This window comes from Zootoca vivipara, chromosome 1, assembly GCF_965207765.1.
Source record: "Zootoca vivipara chromosome 1, rZooViv2.hap1.1, whole genome shotgun sequence".
In the NCBI taxonomy this organism is placed as follows: Eukaryota; Metazoa; Chordata; class Lepidosauria; order Squamata; family Lacertidae; genus Zootoca; species Zootoca vivipara.
The window spans coordinates 76,141,896-76,161,371 of record NC_142582.1 but is presented as its reverse complement, the minus strand read 5'-3'; the positions used below and the strand labels follow the sequence as shown (position 1 = coordinate 76,161,371).

The 19,476-nt window shown below is 46.4% G+C and overlaps 1 protein-coding gene across 2 annotated transcripts; it reads right to left on the bottom strand.

Moving 5' to 3' along the window:
* Positions 1 to 6,074: 6,074 nt before the first annotated feature.
* On the bottom strand, positions 6,075 to 12,259 carry DBX1 (developing brain homeobox 1). Of its 2 annotated transcripts, XM_035117364.1 has the most exons (5): positions 11,872 to 12,259; positions 11,086 to 11,187; positions 8,622 to 8,624; positions 8,327 to 8,526; positions 6,075 to 6,449 (listed from the first exon to the last, which is right to left on the bottom strand). In XM_035117364.1, the coding sequence occupies exons 1-5, from the start codon at positions 12,257 to 12,259 to the stop codon at positions 6,075 to 6,077; spliced, it is 1,068 nt and encodes a 355-aa protein (XP_034973255.1). The 2 variants fall into 2 exon arrangements, with proteins under 2 accessions (XP_034973255.1, XP_088512911.1); XM_088656785.1 differs by lacking the exon at positions 8,622 to 8,624.
* Between the last annotated feature and the right edge of the window lie 7,217 nt (positions 12,260 to 19,476).

The following is a 19,476-nucleotide window of genomic DNA, read 5'->3' as shown; positions in this document are numbered from 1 at the left end:
CGGGCGCAGCGGCGCCCCTGGTGGCCTGGCGCCCTGGTGCCCCACGCCACCGGACCCGGGCCTAGAGACGGCCCTGTTCCCATCGCAGCGGTATCTATTTATCTACTTGCACTAGTGTGCTTTCAAACTGCTAGGTTGGCAGGAGCTGGGACAGAGCAACGGGAGCTCGCCCCATCGTGGGAGTTCGAACCATCGACCTTCCAATCGCCAAGCCCAAGAGGCCCTGTGGTTTAGACCACAGCGCCACCCTAGCTGAATGGTGGGAAACAGTGGATACAAAGAAAAAAGGAAGTAATACTTCACATAGCACATAGAACAAGTTACGAATTTGCTGCCAAAAGAGAGTCAAATTCATGTAGAAACATATCTACTACCGTAGTCATGGTGTCTACATTACCTTTAGTATCAGGCAGTATAGTACTGAGTACCCGTTACTGGAAAGCACAGTGCTATTGCTGTCATGCGCTGCTTGTGGGCTTCCCATATGCATCTGGTTGACCACTTCTCAGATGCTGGACTAGATGAGTCATATATCTGAACCAGCAAGCTTCTTTTGTTGTTAAGGCAGCCTCTTTGAGTTCAATGGGACTTTTCTTCCTGGTAACTGGTTACAAGATTGCCCCCTTAAATGATCAAACATGTTTTTCTGTCATTACTGTCCTCGGGGAAACAACTAGTGGAGAAGGGTGCGGTAGAGGCGTTCAAATATCCGTAGGCAGCATTTTATCAGCAAACCTAAAGATAGCATAGAATCCAGTCGTTTACAATGTGAATGAGACATGTGACCCAGAAAATAAGCTGCCTTAAATCTCATTGGTGTGTAAGATATAGTGATTTTTATCATTAATGAATAGGATTATCAAATTGCTTGTCTTTGTCTTGTTTGATCCCAAAATTATTTAGTATTGTTATATACCGTCCCTATCTCTGGGTGGTGAGAGAATCCAGGGGTTCCAGTGTTTGCCCAGGGTTCAGAGTCTTTGGAATGAAGGTTAGTAAGACATGGGTTTCTATTGGATATATGGTTTATTTACACGTATATACAACCTCCACATATAATAGAGGGATTCACAGCATTAACATCTCCAACGATCTTGCTTCTCCATTAATCACAGCTTTGCATTCAGCACAGAGCAAGCAGGGAACCAGGCAGAGGGCCTTCTCGGTGGTGGCGCCCGCCCTGTGGAACGCCCTCCCATCAGATGTCAAAGAGAAAAACAGCTACCAGATTTTTAGGAGACATCTGAAGACAGCTCTGTTTAGGGAGGCTTTTAATGTTTAATAGATTATTTTATTTCATTTTTCTGTTGGAAGCCGCCCCAGCCAGATGGGCGGGGTATAAATAATAATAATAATAAGTTGTTGTTATTATTATTATTATTATTATTATTATTATTATTATTATTATTATTATTATTTCCATGTGTCTTCAGCTTCCAGTCTGCTTCCAGTTTAACCACTGGCTATGCTAGTTCAACCACTGGTTATGCTAATTATTGTAATTTTACTAGCTAGCCTAAATCATTACCTCAACAAAGGAACTGGTTTATTGCAGCATCACAATAATTGAAATGGACTCAGGACAGAATCCAGACTGACACCCTCCAAAACACACACATTACGATAGGAAGATCCCTCAGGATTTCTCAGGAAAGTTTTTGTAATTATCTCAACCTGACCACCGGATGGCAGCAAACTCAAACTAATTGTAGTGCTGCATTTGTTTCCATTCTTCTTGTGGTCCCCACATTCTTCTTGTGGTATATCCCTCCTTTCTCCCAGTGCGGGTCTCAAGGTGGCTAACAAGAAGAATGGAAACAAATACAACAAAAAAATACAAAAGCAATGTAAAAACGAAAACGAAAAAAGTAACCCTGTTAAAAACTGCATTGGAAACACTAAAGCATTTAGAAGTGCACAAAAAAAGAGAAAATGTACACTCCCAGCACTTGCATTTAAAAGTTTCAAAATAAGAGGTTTGGGGGTGCATTTTGTACACCTGTAGAACATGGGAAGATGCCTTACACAGTATGACCATAATTTATTTTTACATAGTTAAAAAGGTAAAGGGACCCCTGACCATTAGGTCCAGTCGTGACCGACTCTGGGGTTGCGCGCTCATCTCGCATTATTGGCCAAGGGAGCCGGCGTATAGCTTCCAGGTCATGTGGCCAGCATGACAAGCCGCTTCTGGCGAACCAGAGCAGCACATGGAAACGCCGTTTACCTTCCCGCTGTAGCGGTTCCTATTTATCTACTTGCATTTTGATGTGCTTTTGAACTGTCACAGGGATTCGAACCGCAGACCTTCTGATCAGCAAGCCCTAGGCTCAGTGGTTTAACCACAGCGCCACCTGGGTCCCTCTTTACATAGTTATATACTGCTTAATACTTAAGGCAGTCTCTATAAGTAATTTACAAAATAACAAATACATTATAAGAATGAAACTGAGAAACTACAGTATGGGCTCCTCTGAGATGAAGGGAAGGGTAATAATAACAATAATAAATGCAATGCACTACTAAAACGCTGCTGAAGATTGCTTTGACTACACCTCCATTGCATGGCTGAAATGAGTTCTAGAAATCACTGGGGACCAACCTGCACTACACATTTAAAGCAATATCGCAGCACCCATGGCTTCGCCCCCAAAATTATGGGAAGGTGTTGAGGTACCCCCATTCCCCTCACAGAGCTACAGCTCCCAGGGAACGTGGTAGCTGTGGGGGTGAGGAATAGTGGGGTCGCATTGATCCATAATAAATATATAGGGTGAGATTAAACTAACGAGCCCCACCCAGCAGAAGCTTATGCAAGTCTTCTGCTAGCACAATGGGGCTTTCATCCCCTCTCCTCTAGCCCACTGCGTGCCCCCCTCCCCAAATTGGCTCTGAGTTAGTGGGGGAAACCCCCAGAACAGCACACAAGCAGAAATGCTTGTGCTAAGAGAGAAATCGGCTTAGTGCTTTGTTGAGTTTTCCTTTTTGAACCTGCTAAAGTGCAATGTCTGATTCTTTTTTCTTGATGACACATCCTGTTTGATGGTTGTATGGAACATAGCGGCAGGAGCGAAGTAGATGGCATTTGTGACATCGCTACCACACTGTAAACAACAGAGTTTATCATCTCAGTCCTTTAATATTTTTGTGGAGAAGCATTCATGTCATTTGGTGGTTGTTAGCTCCCCCCCCACAGTACAACCCCAGAGTTGGGTGCTCCTTCCTTCCTTCCTTCCTTCCTTCCTTCCTTCCTTCCTTCCTTCCTTCCTTCCTTGCCTTGGTGGCACTAAATAGCAACTCTGTTCCCACTTCTTACTACCCTGCTTTTTCATCAGTCTCTGGATTTAAACACACACACACACACACACACACACACACACACACACACACACACGTATCCATGAATCCATCCCACTCCTTTTAGGTCATCAGCTTCTTGGCACTTTCTCACTCACAGGTTGACAGACAGCAGCAATGAAGACTGAAATGTAGGGCCTTATTTTTAGCTGCACGTAATTGTTCTCTCTGATTTATATGCATTATAAAATGATTTATTTATTTTTTTGCAGATGAGAAGTGTGTGTTATGGCCCACAATGATACATTTTTAATTGTGCTTATTTTATGTACTCTTTTCTTATCAGACCAAATTCATAATTCATCCAAGGACCATTTCCCCCCACGGTGGTTGCTAATTCAGTATTACAACATAGTTGGGTAGCAAGGGCTTGTCTGAAGATTTGTTTCTTGCATTGCTTTTTCCATCACAGGATGATGTACAGGACTAATGTGAGAATTGTCTATGAGTCACACCTGACATTTACCCGCACTTTTGCAGATGCACACACACACACACACACACACACAGTTTACACTAGTGCAAGCTATAATGAGACAAAGTGGCAGAGAGAAAACCCCTCCTGAATTTCATTTTGTTTTTAATACACCTTGGAATTTTATGTTTTCTATTTGTCATGTGGATATTTAATTGAGTCCTTTGTTGGCAAGTAATACTGTAGATCACACTTTAATCCTGAAGATACCAGAAGGCTGCAAGAGCAATCGGCATCTGAATTCATAACCCTGCATGCAGGATCTGGGGTGGCTGCAGAAATAGAGCCAGGAGATTAGCGATCAATGCAGGTGATGCATTTCAGACAAGGGATTGTAGTTAAAACTACGAACAACCTTTAAAGCTGATGCAGCTCCCAAGTCAGTGGGAAGCAGAGGTCAGCAAACCTTGTTAACTTGTCACCCTTTCACTCCAAATTCTTCTTGCTGGCACAGACTCCCCCATAGGAAAGGAAGAACTGTTTTCAGTGGTGCTATGAGGGCAAGACTTTGAAATAGATGCTCAGGGCCCCAAACGGCGTAAGACTTGGAGGGGTGGAAGGGGTTTTGTTTCTTGGGGGGGGGAATCAAGTGATATATAAATGTCCTCAATAAATAAATGTTGAAGTAAGTTAAGTAATATACATGACCATCCAAAGCAGTGGGCATGCCTTTCAAGACCATAAAGTCCAGAGTCTAAAATTCCCTACCAGCACTGCTGATCATTTAACATCTTTATCTGCTGTGGAAAGACATTTGTCCATGTGTGCAAAGTGCAGCTGCATCCTAGGAATTGCTACAGCCAAGTGGTACACCCCTCTTCTTCTGGGACATTATAATTGCTCATCTTCATTTTTCAGTGCCTCCAAATGGTCCATGTCCTATGATCCTGTGCTGTTTCCAGATGGCTTAGCACCACTAATCCAGCTATTTGCACATGCATAGGAAAGCCACAGGGGCAGCATCAACATGCAGGAGTTCCACGACATGAGGTTTTTAAGCACAGCTGATATCAACAGAAGTTACTTCTACATAAAGTGTGTTCCGAATCACGACCCACTCCAATTTAGAATATGCACCACTCTAGCCAGGCGATGGTTGTTAATGCATGACTAGGAATGCATGAAATGTAATCCCCAAGCTTCAGAAATGATAGGCCTTGCACACCGTTTTTTGTTTTTAATTTGGCATTTGCTTCATTTGTTATATATACATATTTAAAATATGTACAAAGTAAAAATACAAAATAGACAATTTTTTATAAGTTACACAGTTAGAAGCTAAGCTTCTCTTTAAGCCCCCCCCCCAAAAAAAATCACGCCAAAAAAAGACAACCCAGACAAAATATAGTATTCTTCCATCTGCATACTTGCAATTGCCTTGGTATAAAATATCCATACAGTGTAAGAGTACAAAATAGTGTACAGATCATAGAAGCTGTGCAAAGACAGCAAAGTTCAGTCAACAATCAAAGAGGCAGATCCAGTTCCCTGCATCCACACATTGCACCTTCAGCAGTCACAAAACAAGGAGATGGTCAAAGAGCTGGGGACAAATGTGGAAATGGTATGAAGCAGACAGATGCATAAATTAACACAGAAATGTTCAACACTGGAACCAAGCCAGGGGCCATGGTTCTTGTGGGTGCACGTGAATGATTTCAGGGGCAGCTCCAGTTCACATGCCCACACTCAGTAAGTGTGCTCTCTGGAATAGCAACCACCCCCCACCCCATTCACACTGGCTGCATTTTAGAGCTCAGTGTGTAAGGCTGGTCTCAAATCATTAACAACCACTTGGATATTGCAGCATCGCATCAGCATCACAACAGATTAGGGCTTATGGGGGAAATATTGCTGGTATTTTCAGAGAAATGAATACATCCTGGAATTAGCTAAGCAAATCACAACTGAATTAGGCTAATTATTCTGCTTCTAAATCAACATGATGTTAATACCAAAGGGGTGTGTATGTTTTAATGGCTTTCTAGTCTATAGTTTTCAATTGAAAAGTGCAAGACTGGCTGATTAGTCAGTGATCACAACAGGAGGGCATTGAGGCAAGGGGTTCCTAATCAGGGTAGTTCTGGAATATGTCAAACAGAAATCTGAAGGATGCATGATGATCAGTACATTGTCTATTTGAACTGTGTGGGTGTGGAAGGACACCACCTCTTCAATTAGATAGCCCTTAGTTTATTTACATCTTTGCAATGTCCTCTTTCATGATAGCAAGAAGAAGTCTCTATGAGACCGTGATCTCTTCTTCATCCTCCTCCCCCTCTTCATCCTCTTCCTCGGAGTCTGAGAAGTCTGACGGTTTGCTGGGGCTGCTGGAATGGGTGGGGGAAGGGAGCATGTGGGAGTCCAACCTGTCTCTCAGGCGTGGGTCATCTATGGACTTGTGATATGTTAAGGAATGGCTGGGGCTGGCTGGGCACCGGGGTGAGGCTGCTTCTTCCTCCTCCTCTCCAGAACCTTTCTTGCCTACATCACTGAGATCTGGGTGAGGGTTGAACTTTGTAGGTAAAGTCTGCTCCCGGCAGCCACCAGATGACAGGAGCTCTCTCTCTTTGGAGTTTCTCCACTTCATCCTCCTGTTTTGAAACCAGATCTTCACCTAGAGTTTTCAAGGGTACACAAATAAGGCTTTGCAGCATCAGGGCAACTGCTACATGACTAACACCAACCATTAAGTACACATCTGAAGACATCTTTGAAGAGCAGAATCCTTACCTCTCCCCACCCCGCACAAGATCCTCAAGGGCCACTCCCTAAGTGAGCTGCAGTAAGCATCAAAGACGACTCCACAAAGAAACAGTTGTAGAATTCTTTGAAAATTACTTGGGTTGTCCAAATACAAAATGGGTTATATCCTGTTCTAATGTGGTGCCAGTAGAAGAAGCATGCATTTGCACAATGGGACTTCCCTTCCCTCCTCCCTGCAGCCCCTTGTGCACCCTCAAAATCTGCTCTAAAGATTTGGGGGCCCCCAAAACAGATTTGGGGGGCATGGTAGAGAGATGCAGGGGGGGAGGAGAGAAGGGAAACTCAAGTTTCATGAGCTGAACTACACTCACCCAATGTTGAATACAACCCCATGCCTCGCTGTTGCAAGAAGGTGGGAGTTTTTGCATCTCTTTTTTTAAGTATGCATAATGGAGACAACCATTCAAAGGTGTTCCAGGTCTGCATTCAGGGCAGCTACTCACAGGAAAGCTCATACCATCTGATGGCAGCCAGCACTTCCAAATCTTACAAATTTTCAGGTTTTCTCCTTGGCGAAGACCTCACCCCCCACCCTTGTGCCAGAAATGCAAGTTAATGTGTTGGACTAGCCCAAGGAGACCTCATGAAATTCTCAAAGTTTGAGAACCATCTCTATAAAATGGGGCTGTGAAAATTAACCTGAGGGTCATGCACATTGGGCTGCAATAAGCATTTCTATTCTGTCAAGCTGCTTTGAGACAATTTTTGTGTGGAAGCAACCAAGAAATGCAATAAGGAATAATATAGTGCTGTTGGTTGGTTGGTTGGTTGGTTGGTTGGTTTTTCTTTTTTCAGCGACTAATTGTGCAACACCTAACAGTGACACTCTACTTGCAGAATGACCTTTCATTCACAGAATGAGACTTTCCCTTCCTCTCCCCCCCAAGCCCAAGCCAGGGATCAACTTGAGAAATTAGTCACATTGATTTGAATGCGACACAGTCATGCAAAACTCTCCATGGCCCCATTTAAGAAATAATAATACTTAGAGGTAGCCATGCATGCATACTCAAAACTAAGTCCCATTTATTTCAGTGGGGCTTACTTGCATGTAAACAGTATAGTGCTACGCCTGGCATAGGCAAACTCGGCTCTCCAGATGTTTTGGGACTACAACTCCCATCATCCCTAGCTAACAGGACCAGTGGTCAAGGATGATGGGAGTTGTAGTCCCAAAACATCTGGCGGGCCGAGTTTGCCTATGCCTATGCTACGCTCTTAAATTCTGATTGAACAGTCACATACTGTACTATCTGCATTCCATTGCCAATTAAGTTCACCCCCTTTGCAGTCATATGCCTGGCAACCGAGTACACTTCATGCAGCTGAGGAAATGGGGTTTAGCTCAAAAAAGCATATAACCGTAATAAATTTGTTCATTTTCAAAAGTGCCAGTAATCAAAGGACCTTCATGCTTACATCTCATTGAAATCAATGGTAGTATAATACCACATTGAGCAACTTTCAGGTTGTCAGGCTCAAAGTTCCTCCTACCACAGAGCCAGGGGGTCATGTCTATTGGTTTTAACTGCCGCCAACATTATCTGGATGGAGTCTTAGGCTCCAGTTCAGAATGTCTTCTTATACTCATACTTCTCTTTGAGGAGGAGAGGTCTTGTTTTTGAGAAGTGAAAGTTAAATGTCTACCACTGCCGCTGCCAACCTCTTTCCAACCTGTGGCTTCACATTCTCTGTGATTGTTTAGGGGGAGAAAGAAGATGAGTTTACCTGGGAGTCCTTCAAGCCCAGCTTGGCTGCTAATTTCTTCCTGTCTGGTTTGCTGATGTATTTCTGCTTCTGGAACATTTTCTCCAGGGCTTTGCGCTGCACATCTGAGAAGACAGCCCTGCGGAGCATACCTCTGCGTGGTTTCCCCCGGGCAGCCAGAGGCCAAGAGAAAGTGCCAGGAATAGGCACCACAGATGAAGCTGTGAGAAAAGGAAAAAATAAAGCACTGAAACAGGCTGGATCAGTTTGTTTGTTTGTTTGTTTGCTTGCTTGCTTGCTTTTTTAAAAGCAAGACAAGCTTGGTTCTAAAAGTCCTGCTCCAAAAGATGGAGTCCTCATCCCACTGAAGTCAAGGAGCAAATCTCCCTTTCATTTGCATGCCCATAGATTTCTCTCTTCTCCTTTCTCTTTCTTGCCACCTCTTTTTTCCTTTCTGTACTCTCAGCTGAATTAAGCAGATCAGCACCTATGAACCTGGTTTTGTGAAAGGGACTTTACGCTTAACTTAACTGTCCTTTTCAGCCAATGGTAACTAGATTTGATTAGATACACCAAGTGAATGTATTTATAGTTGGCCTGTTTTGTTACCAGATTCAAAGATCTTAACTTTCAAAAGAAAAGGCCAGGAAGATAGAGGTATACTTTTAAAGGGGGGAAAGGGAAGGGGGTAAGAAAACTCTCTCTCTCTCTCTCTCTCTCTCTCTCTCTCTCTCTCTCTCTCTCTCTCTCTCTCTCTCTCTCTCTCTTGTCTGAGTATTTAAATGTTCAGAAGTCCCGTCCCCCCCACCCCACCCTCCTTCCATTGCAGGAACTTTATTTTACCCCAGATTAAAATAAGGGATTTTTCTTACAGGAACAAAAAAGTCCTTTTATGTGGCAAGTTTTGATCAATCAGTATTCATCTTTTTAATATATGAATCTTTCCTCCCCCTGCCCCCATCTCTTCCTTACAAAACCTGCAGAATTCACTCTGGAGACATGAAAAGTAACAGCTAATTAGCACATTGACTGGTTCCCAATGGGATTTGGTATGATAAAAAGGGCAGAGTTTCGCCTTTAAGCGGAAAGAAAAACTCCCAAAGAGAAACAGAGATTCTAATGAAGCGTGAATGGTAATTGTGTAGTAATGAACTAACAGAAAAAGACTGAGGACAAGCAGCTAAAGCCATATATTATTGGAACAAAAGAGATTTACACTTTCAAACTAAACACAACTGCATGCCAAGCTTCTTGGAGAGAATACTGATGGCACAGCCTTCTCTTTCCCCAAATCATTTTCATTAAATGGACATGAAAAGCTATATATAAGGCTCAAGTTTTTTTTGTTGGGCCATTCAAATGCTGGAGAAAGGAAGCAAATTCCATTATCAGGAGAGTGAATGAAGGAACTCTTGGCTTTTGATACAAAGTATATTAGCAGCTTGTTGGTAGATATTTTTGAGAGTCATTCTTCTTAACCATCACTTTTCTCAGCTTCAAAATTAAGATTTGAAGTTAAGTTGTCTAGGCATTGCTAACTTTAAAATGTTTAAAAGAATATGCCCCAAATAATCAGTTGAACACCAACAGCAGATTAGAGTAGATCTGTGTGTGATATGTGTGTGATAATTTGGGGCATATTATTCTAAACTTATTTAATTTCAGTTTGACACCAGCAGACAATTATATATGTGTAATGTGAGAGGTATCATCTGTGTATGATTCTACACACCCCATAGAAAAAGTTGAAAACCCAAACTGGCAGTGGGACATAACTTCAGTATGGAAAAGTGGTATCTACAGGTGCTTCTTTTGTGCCTCTCTTTTGAAAACTTGGGGGAGCTTACCTGGGGAAAGGTCCTATTGATCTCCTTTCCAAACCACCTGCCTAACTGTACCAATGCTGTAGCACCAGGTGATCCCAGGCTCATGCCAGGCGCTATATGTTGAGTTTTAATACTTTGGGTGGCAGAGGTTGCAATGGTCAAGTAACATCAAGTAGCAGGAAAATTGGCAATCATCAGGGTAGTAGGGTGTGAATTGGTCCTGGCCTCCCAGCCTGATTCTGCGGAGCCTGAGACCCGCCTGCTTCTGAGGTCTTTTTGAGATGTAGGTAATAACTTTCTCAGAGCAAAAGATTTGGAGGTGGGGGTTTGGCTTCGGCCACACCAAATTCCCAAACAAGGGAGCGCTCCATGTGGCCTTGTGAAAACGTTGGCAAAGCGAATGACCTTTAAAGGAAAATTAGCCCATGGCTGGTAAATGTCTATCAGCAGCACGGCCAAGTCAGCGCTTGGTCTGTGTGTGGCTGCCCGGAGGGAGCTGACCAAATTGGTCATGGTGCTGAAACTTTTGTTGCCGATCAGCGGCTCTGTGGGAAAACCGCCGCCCTGAAGAGGAGGCCGGACAGCATCTCTGCGTCAGAATTGAACCGCCTCGCATTGGGACCGTGACAATCCCGGCTAATTTGTCGAGTAGGGGAGGGGCGGGGGGGGGAGAGAAATTGGGAACGAAAATGTCAAGCAGCCACCGCGCTTGTGCTAAATAGGGCATCAAATTGGCGCGACGGATTCTTGAATGTTGTACCCCGTCCAACCTCTGAACTGGAGGACGAGCAATGGCCTCCCCCTCTCCCCCAACCACCACCCATCCACCGCCACCTCCCGGACCCTCCGAAAGATATAATTCGCTTTTGATGCCTGCAACAATGAGGAAGCAGTGGGTGGCGAGGGGGGATGGAGAGGGGCGAGCGCCGAGGAGGAGGAGGACCCCAGACCTACCTGGAAAATAAGAAGATCTGATGAAAGGTTGGAAGGATCCTTCGAAATACGGGAAAGTGAAAGTCTTGGGAGGGACGTTCTGCATCAGCGCGTGGGAGGTTTCTGGGGAAAGCGGAGAAAATGCACATTAGTAAGTACGGGTTGAAGGCAAGGAGGGACTACGACTTAGTGGTTAGAGCGCAGGCACTAAAATTGCTAAGGGTTCCCGACGGTTCAGTCCTTGTCATCTCCAGGTAGCAGGATCGGAAGAGACGCCTCTCCCCTCCCTAGCCTGAAACCCCGGAGAGACAATGTCGAGGATGCTGGGACAGTGGTCCTCCTCCACCTAGCTTCCTGTGCAACTAATGAATCACATTGACAAATTATTACTAAAACTGACATCTCTCTCCTTTTTTGTCACGTCGGTGGTGCTAAACAAGCAACCACCCAGCCCCAGCCCCAGGGAATCGTGTCTACTGATTTACCTACCACAACTGGGAAGAATATCCAATTACTCCCCCCCATTAAACTCTCCCCACACACCTGGTTTGTGACGCGATCCTCCCTACTGCTACGAATCCCGTCCCCCCACCAGTTTTCTCTCCTGAATGGTTGCGCAAAGGAAGAAGCTCCTACCCACCTCGCCAAGTCTCTCTCTTATACACACATACACACAGGCACACAGGCACACCTGGCACCTCCCCGCTCCTCCCATTGGCAAGGCGTCCTTCCCTGAACCAACCCGAGCGGAGGCTCCCTCCCTCAGCTTCCACACGACGGCGCAGCCGCCCTGCGCGGCGCGCTCACCTGTTCGGGGCGCCGACGACAGGATGGCGTGCACGCCGAACTTGAGGAAGGGCGCGTCGCTGGCGGGCGAGGCGGAGGCGGGCGCCGAGCAGCCCCGTCGCGCAGCGCAGTCAGAGTTGGCCGGCTCGGCCGAGGAGGGTCCTGACGGGCCTGTCCTGGCGGGGCTGGCGCCCGACAGAGGCGGTGGGGACAGGCTGGCCGGCGGCGGGGCGCCGCCGCTGCGAGGCAGGTAAGCGGCTGGCCGGCTGATGCGGATGAGGTCTTCCACCAGGAAGCTGGAGTGGCCGGAGAAGGCGGACTGCAGCGACTGCGGCAGCGTGAGGGTCGGCGTTGGCCGCAGGAGACTCGGGTAGACGGCGGGAGGCGCGATCAGGCTGGGGAACATCATGGCAGGAGACGGGGAGGGAGGCAGAGGAAGCGCCCGCCTGGCCAAGGGTCCAAGCCTCAACTTGGAATGGCTGGCTGTTGCTTTTCCAAAGTAGTCCGCCCCGCTTCCTTTTTCCTCCCCCCTCCCGCTTTTTGTTTTGTTTTTTTAACAAATGGCCTTGCTCTATCTCCTTTTCTCTCGAGATCCACCTAAGCGAGACTGGCAGGCTTCTTCTCCTCGGCCTTTCTCTGGCGCAATGGGGTTTTATAGGGGTCCGGGCCGCTCAGGCGCTTCCCGAAGTGACAGCTCCCACAATGGGGTTCTCCCCTTGAGTTTCATTCATCGGGCATTCGGGGCTCCCTGATTGGTCCGGGGGCGCAATTTAGGATTGGATTAGGCTTCATCAGCAAGCCCCGCACAATGGGCCCGCCACAAAGAAGGGGCAGGCATCAATTTTGCATATTGACCGCCTCTTGGGGGAAAGGCGTCGCTCCAAGGGCGACCAGCGGGGTTTTGTTCCGATGCAAGGCGCGCGCACACAGGACGGATAATTAAATGCGTATTTCTTATTTATTTATATATTTACAAAAAGTTTCCAGGGACATTTTCTCCCCCACCCTCCTAAGAGAAAAAAGGGGGAATTATTTCAAGAAAAGCATTAAATTTATTTGCGCGCGCTCTCTGTCCGCCTCTCACTCCCACCCCCGCTGGCTATCAGGAAATAAAGCAATAAATATTCATATAAACTTATCTCGGAGCTTTCTGCAGAATAGAAAATACAAATGAGGCAACGCGAAATGAAATCTTTGCCGCAGATGAAAAGGGTTTTTTTTATATATGATCCGATGGATGGGCTGGCTGTGCCTTTGGGGGGGGCATTGTTTGGGGGGGGGGTTGCTAAACTTAAATTGGGCTGCTCCCCAGAGTGACTGCGTCTCGGAACAAGTTTCCAGTTGCCAAGGTTAAAATGGGCTCCCACGATTGCTGCGGTTAAAGACTGAGTCATAAATCAGCGTTCTGGGGTGGAGTGTTTTGGTGTGTATGGGGCGTGTGTGTTTTTTAACTTATCCAAAGCAAAACTATAGATAGGTCTGTATATAATGGAAATTAGAACTACATCTTCGTCGTAACCACTTTATGTCTGGCTTTGAGACATCCTGGAAAGCAAAAATATAGCTTTCTTTATTAAAATCCATTTGCTGAAGACAATATTTTACCCATTTGGGGAAACAGCCTTACATCGCATATGATTGCTAATTCATATTATGTACCGATTTTTAAATTGGGCAATAAAAAAAAGCATCGCTCCAAAAAAAAAAGACTTTAGCCGATTTGCGCTGCGATCCTAAATATGTTCCTTGGAAACAAAACCATTTATTTGCTGTTTTGGAAGTTAAGTTCCTATTTCAACTCACGTCGAAGTTCCATTGCTTGATTTCAAGCGGATACGCCTCCATTTGGAGGCGACCAAATGGGCGTCAGCGGCAAGGGCTGCGATCGTACTGGGTTGTGCATCTCAACGGCGCTTTCTTTTCAAACAGACCCACGCTGCAAGGCACACCAAGGTAAGCCCCAGGGTATGCCCAATATGTAATGCGTTGGGACTTGGCTTCCGGGGAACAGTGGACAAGACTGCACTGCCACTGTCGCTCCCTGTACAGGCTGATCGCATAACTACCGTGTTTCTCATATTATAAGACACGTCTTATATTTATTTTTTCCTAAAAAACACACACACTATGGCTTATTTTAAAGGGATGTCTTATTTTTTTCCTCCTCCTCCTGCCACGGCCGGCATTGCTGCTGCGCCTATCACTATGTCTTATTTTCGGGGTATGGCTTATATTCCTTGAATGCTTAAAAATCCTGCTATGGCTTATTTTATGGGTATGTCTTAAAATATGAGAAACAGGGTATTTGATGTTTCAGCCCTCTAGCCTCTAAGCGGCTTTTAGCAGACTTTCTGAAAACACCTCTCTGGAGAGGCAGCAGGGCTAGGCTCGGAGCGAGACTGAAGAGTCCTGAAGACTGACACATTTATTATGCATAGCTGCCAAGTTATCCCTTTTTTACAGGGATTTTCCCTTATGCTGAATAGGCTTCCTCGCGAGAAAAGTGAAAACTTGGCAGCTATGATTATGGCAGAAATTCCGCGTGCTGCATCCTCAAGATGCATAGTTTTGCTGAATTGCAGGTGCCTGGGAGAGAGGCAAGACTGCGAACAAGGAAGTCTGCCTTGGCTATCGAATGGGAAATTTAGCACAAAGCCCCCACCCCAACTCCAACCTCGCTTTTAAAAAAAAAAGCGATATTCTGGTATTTAAGAAAAATGGCTGGTGGGTGAATGCATTTTTTTTTAAAAAAAAAACCCAACAACAACAACAACCCACAAACATGCTGGGCAGTCGAAAATTGAGGGCAGTTAACACTGCAAAGAGGTCGTTGCAAAGGCTTTCTTTCCCTTTTCTTTTCTCTTTTGAACCTCTCCGTTGCAGAATCTCTAACAGATGTGTTAAATCGTCGTATGTTTTAAAAGCACCCTATTCAGCCTTTTGGTGCTGAACTTTTAGCCGGCAGAAGCGTGCAGCCCGAGGCAGGCAGCCCTGATCCTATTAAGCATGAACTAACTGTCACCTTCAGCTGTTTCAACACCCCTCTTTTTTTTTAAACTTGGGGACACAAAGCTTTCTTCCTTCCAAAAAAAAATCTTATTAACCAGCTTTACTTTTTCCTTTGGGGTCCGGGCCTCCGTCTTTTCCTTTCTTTCTTGGGGGTGTGCGTGCGCTCATGATCTCCATGTCTCCATGCTTTAACCATTCGAGGGGGGGGGGAGTGCATCTGCGATTTATATCACATTAGCGAAGAAAGAACGTCTGTTCAACCTCTCCCTCGATTCAAATCAAAAAGTTATTTGAGGGAAGGCGAAGGGGATTAGTCTACGTCTACGAAATAATATGGTGGCGTTAGAAGCCCCTCCTGCTCCCACCGAGGTCTCCCCACCCACAAATACCCCTGCCCAACTGGGAGTAAGTAAGCACAGGCCCGAGTTGACGGCAAATCGAGTCGCTTAATGATTTCCACGCAATACTATGTATTTTGGTGAAAATAAGGGTGGGGAACCCTAAGAAATGGCACAGAGGGACAACGGATATGTCTTGCAAAAAGAGCAGAGTTTGGGCTATGAGTATAAATAAGCCTCACTTTACAATGCCCGCAGTGGGCTGGCTCTGGCTGAGGCTCCGCAGCTCTTTTGTGCTCCTGCGGCAGGAAGTTCCACTGCTCCATCTACTATTCTAACTACCGTATTAGCTTGGTCGTAAATTGCAAAGGGGGCGGGGAGAAAAGGGAGCACATGCTCTTCGAAGCTTCAAGCGCAGTGACTTCGAATTAAGTCCCATAGCGCGGATGCCAAGGGGACGTTTTTGGAAAGCTCCACTCTGATGGGCGGGGAGAATTCCCCTTCGGGTGGTGTCCAACGCGGGCCATGCTCAGTAAAGACCCACTAAACCAATGGACCTAAGTTAGAGTAGACCCATTGAAATTAATGGCTAATTGACGGGGTGGGGATAGGATGGTGTACAAGTTCATCCCACTGAACCCAGTAGCGCATATTTCCAAGTACCGGTAGTAACGGACCGGGCTCGCTCCTAGCACCCACTGACTCAGGAGCAGTTCCAAATGAGAAATCAAAAGCTGCTGCAGAGTTCTTAATAGCATTCGGATTTGATTCTAGTGTGGTTCCTTTTTTGCAACAATTTTACAGAGACCAATTCTATGTAAGTAAATGAGAGAGGACCCCGGAGACCATTGGAACCATTCACCCTTTGACTTTTAAAAATAAATAAATAAATCTTGAAGTCTTTGGAGGTTGGCATTTGTAAGCTGGAGAAGGTTTACTCGACCTTTTGAATCCAGTCGCGCTTCTGGAGACTGGAAAGTTATTCGTGTTTGTGCTGAGGACATTTGCTTGTAGCAGTAGGTCCTATTAAGTAACGGAAAGGAACAGGCTGCATATAGCGGCTGTTATTCAGGTGTAACAATTAAGACGGATCTAAAGGATATGAGGTTATCTTTGTGGGAAGAGAAAAGGCTGCTCAGAATTAGGCTGAACCTAAGTAAATGATCCTTCCTCAAGTTCAGACATGGAGCAACTGATCAGAAACAAATACTCCGGCTTTGTACTTCCTGATACGAATGAGAAATCACCAGGTGCACTAGAAGGGAGGGGATCCTTACCATCCTTTACGCACGGGTAATGAATAAGACCAAGTTGGCTAAATGTGCTTGAGGAGTCGCTAGTGCGCATGGGCGAAGCCATGATTTTTGTTGGGGGGGGCAGGACTTTTGTTAGGGGGGGCAGATGTGATTGGTCAATTACTTAAGTGTTTCTATTGTTTTACTTGATGGAGGGCAGCTGCCCGCCGCCCATGCTGTAGTAGTGCGTAACTACTAGCCCTTGCAAAAGACTCCCTTTTCAGGGCATGTTCACTTTCAGGTTGTGCTTATTTTATTTCTAGCACTGGAAAGAAGGAAGAGCATTTGTGGTTCCTCACTTTGGGCTACTAAAGTTTTGCCATTATTTAATTCCATACCTCGAGGAAATGGAGGGGGGGGCATACGGTTTACGATATTTCTGTTATTTCAACTCATGTCAAGAAATCAAGCCCGTGAGAACAGACGTTCCTGGGATAAAGCTGAATGGGTAGCGACCGAATTTTGAAGCGAATACTCTCTGGGAACTTGCTCGCCAAGAAATGGGTTCGGATTTGGGATGCCAACCCAATAGACTTCAGTCCGACTTACGCCCCCGACCTTCTTAAAGCGAGCAGACTTCTAAGCGCAAGAGTTTCAGAAACCCCTAACTCCTTGGCCATTCATGTTTTGCATACCCTCCAACATTTCTTCGATGAAAAGAGGGACGTCCCATTCCATAATGATACTGTTTATACCCCATCTTAATGGGTTGCCCCAGCCAATCTGGGCAACTTCCAACATACATAAAAACATAATAAAACATTTTTTAAAAAAACCTCCTATACTGGTTTGCCTTCAGACGACTAGGGATCCCGGGGTCGGATAACTCCATACCCTCCAACATTTCTCCAATGAAAACAGGGACATCCTAAGCCCTAAGGAAAAGTGGGACATTCCGGGACCATTGTTTCGGGTGGGGAGGTGATTAACATGGGAAAGTATTTACGCGCTGTTATCCTTAGAAACCTTTCTGTTTATAATTTGCTTTGGTCATAACACGTGTAAACGCAGCGAGCGAGCAGGCGCCACATCCCAAGAATCGGAGCGCAATCCAGAGTCCCACCGACGCTGGGGTACCTGGAGGCAACAGGAGACGGCCGTAACTTTCTGAGACAGGTCTGGTGCGTCACAATCCCGAAAATATGTGACGTTCAAGGCTGCAGTCCGACGGAAAGTCCCGCGGAGGCCCCTGGGAGAAGGACGGGCTTCCAAGTCAGCGCGGATCCGGTGACGCGCCACCGCAGCTCCAGCGACTTGCCCGGGCTTCAGGGTCGCGGAGGCGAAAGGCGCAATTGCGGACCAGGCAGGCAGACAGGCGCATGCCCTTTCTTGGTAGCTGCCGTGGCCCCGTCGGGCTGCCGGGAGGCGAACGTATGCATTGCCTCTCATCTGGGTCCGCCGCCCGCGGAGGCGCCCACGTGGCCCCGGGTCCCGGGCTCTGTTTCGGGGAGGCGCGCAGGAGACTTCCCTTAAGCAGCGCGGTGAAAGGGGCTAGAGGAGCTATTGAGAAGGGAAGGCCGCCGCCCAAGAAGCCCAGAAATCGGAGGGAAACGATCTCATTTTTCAGCGATTCCTTTGGAAGTGTCTTTTCAAAGGCGCTGGGGGTGGAAGGGAAGGGACTTCTCCCTCTAAAACCTGTGACGAATGCTGCTTGACCTGGGATCGGCGGCTCGGGGAGAGGGCGGGGTGGTGCGTCCTACCATTCATTTCCATGTCCTGCTCTCCAAACTTTCTTCCTTAACTGTCACTCGGCGGCTTTGTCGCCGTTGTCCGCCTCTCTTTCCCGTTTATGGCTTAAAAAAAAAATCAAATTGGGAGGTGTTGCTGGTGGAACTTGGAGCATGCATGGAGGGATCCAGGCAGGGCTCGGCCCCAAAGACATCTTGTTGCCTGGGACTAAGCATCCTTCAGCCCTGCCATTAAGGTACAGAAGGCTCCAGACCCCCAAAGCCCACAATTGCCTCTTCCCCTTCCAGGCAGTGAACAGCCAGTCACAACAAATTGGTGCCACGAACCAATGCTGCTGCTGCTGCAGCAGCAGCAGCCCTGCCACTTACCAGGACAGTCTGGTGGGATGCCAGATGGGCTCTGTAGGTGCTCTGCTGCTACCCCAACTTCACTGAGGCTCTGATCCTGCCTGTACCCTCCAGGCAGTAAAGCTGCTGCTTGGAGGCCAGCTGAGAGTTCCTGGGCCCAATGTCAGTTATACACAGCATAGGCCTGTGGAAATAATGGACTAGAGCAACTTCAAGTATTTCAATTTCAATGGATCTACTTGATGTTGGTAGGGTCAGCTGTCATGCAAGGTTGATGGAAGCTACTAACCAAAGGGACACTGTGGGTAGTAGCTGTTTCTGACCCAAAATGCCTACTTAGTTGTCCTAGTCCAGGGATGTCCAACTCCCAAGAGACTGCAATCTACTCACAGAATAAAAAACTGGCAGTGATCAACCCCTTTTTTGGGGGGGGGGCGCACACGTTTCAGGTCAAAATTGTTCAGCTTTTTTAAGGCAGGAATGTCCTGGTTTTTTTGGGTTCAGCTAAGGAAACTATCTGCCTCTTCCATTCCAGCGATCATGCCAAAATGGAGGACGAGGGGGCAGGGCCGGATGCTCTTATGCCACCGCAAAGGTCAACCAGAACCTCCCAGGGATCAACCAGTTGATCACAATCGACCTGTTGGACATCCCTGGTAGGACATTTGCTAGCATATACTACTAGTCAGTTTCTTAGAATTTGCCTAGATCCACGGTTCTTCTGAAGCAAGTCTCTTCAGAGCATAGGCATACCTGGGGGGGGGGCAGACGGGGCAGCTGCCCCCCCAGAAGCAAAAAATTAACGTATTTTACAGACCATAACCAGCACTTTCCCCCTCCAAAAACTGAAGTGGAAAAGGGCAAACAGGAGACACAAAAACACATCAAATAAATAAAGCAAAGTGGCTACCGGTAGTTAAGCAGTTAAGACAATGGAGCAGATATCCC

What these genes read in the sequence shown, in the direction of transcription:
- DBX1 (XM_035117364.1), bottom strand. Translation starts at nt 12,259, where the DNA reads ATGATGTTCCCCAGCCTGATCGCGCCTCCCGCCGTCTACCCGAGTCTC. An exon ending in GTCGTCGGCGCCCCGAACAG is followed by an intron (nt 11,188 to 11,871) that starts GTGAGCGCGCCG and finishes CGCTTTCCCCAG; the next exon opens with AAACCTCCCACGCGCTGATG. An exon ending in TGGGCTTGAAGGACTCCCAG is followed by an intron (nt 6,450 to 8,326) that starts GTAAACTCATCT and finishes TGAAAACTCTAG; the next exon opens with GTGAAGATCTGGTTTCAAAA.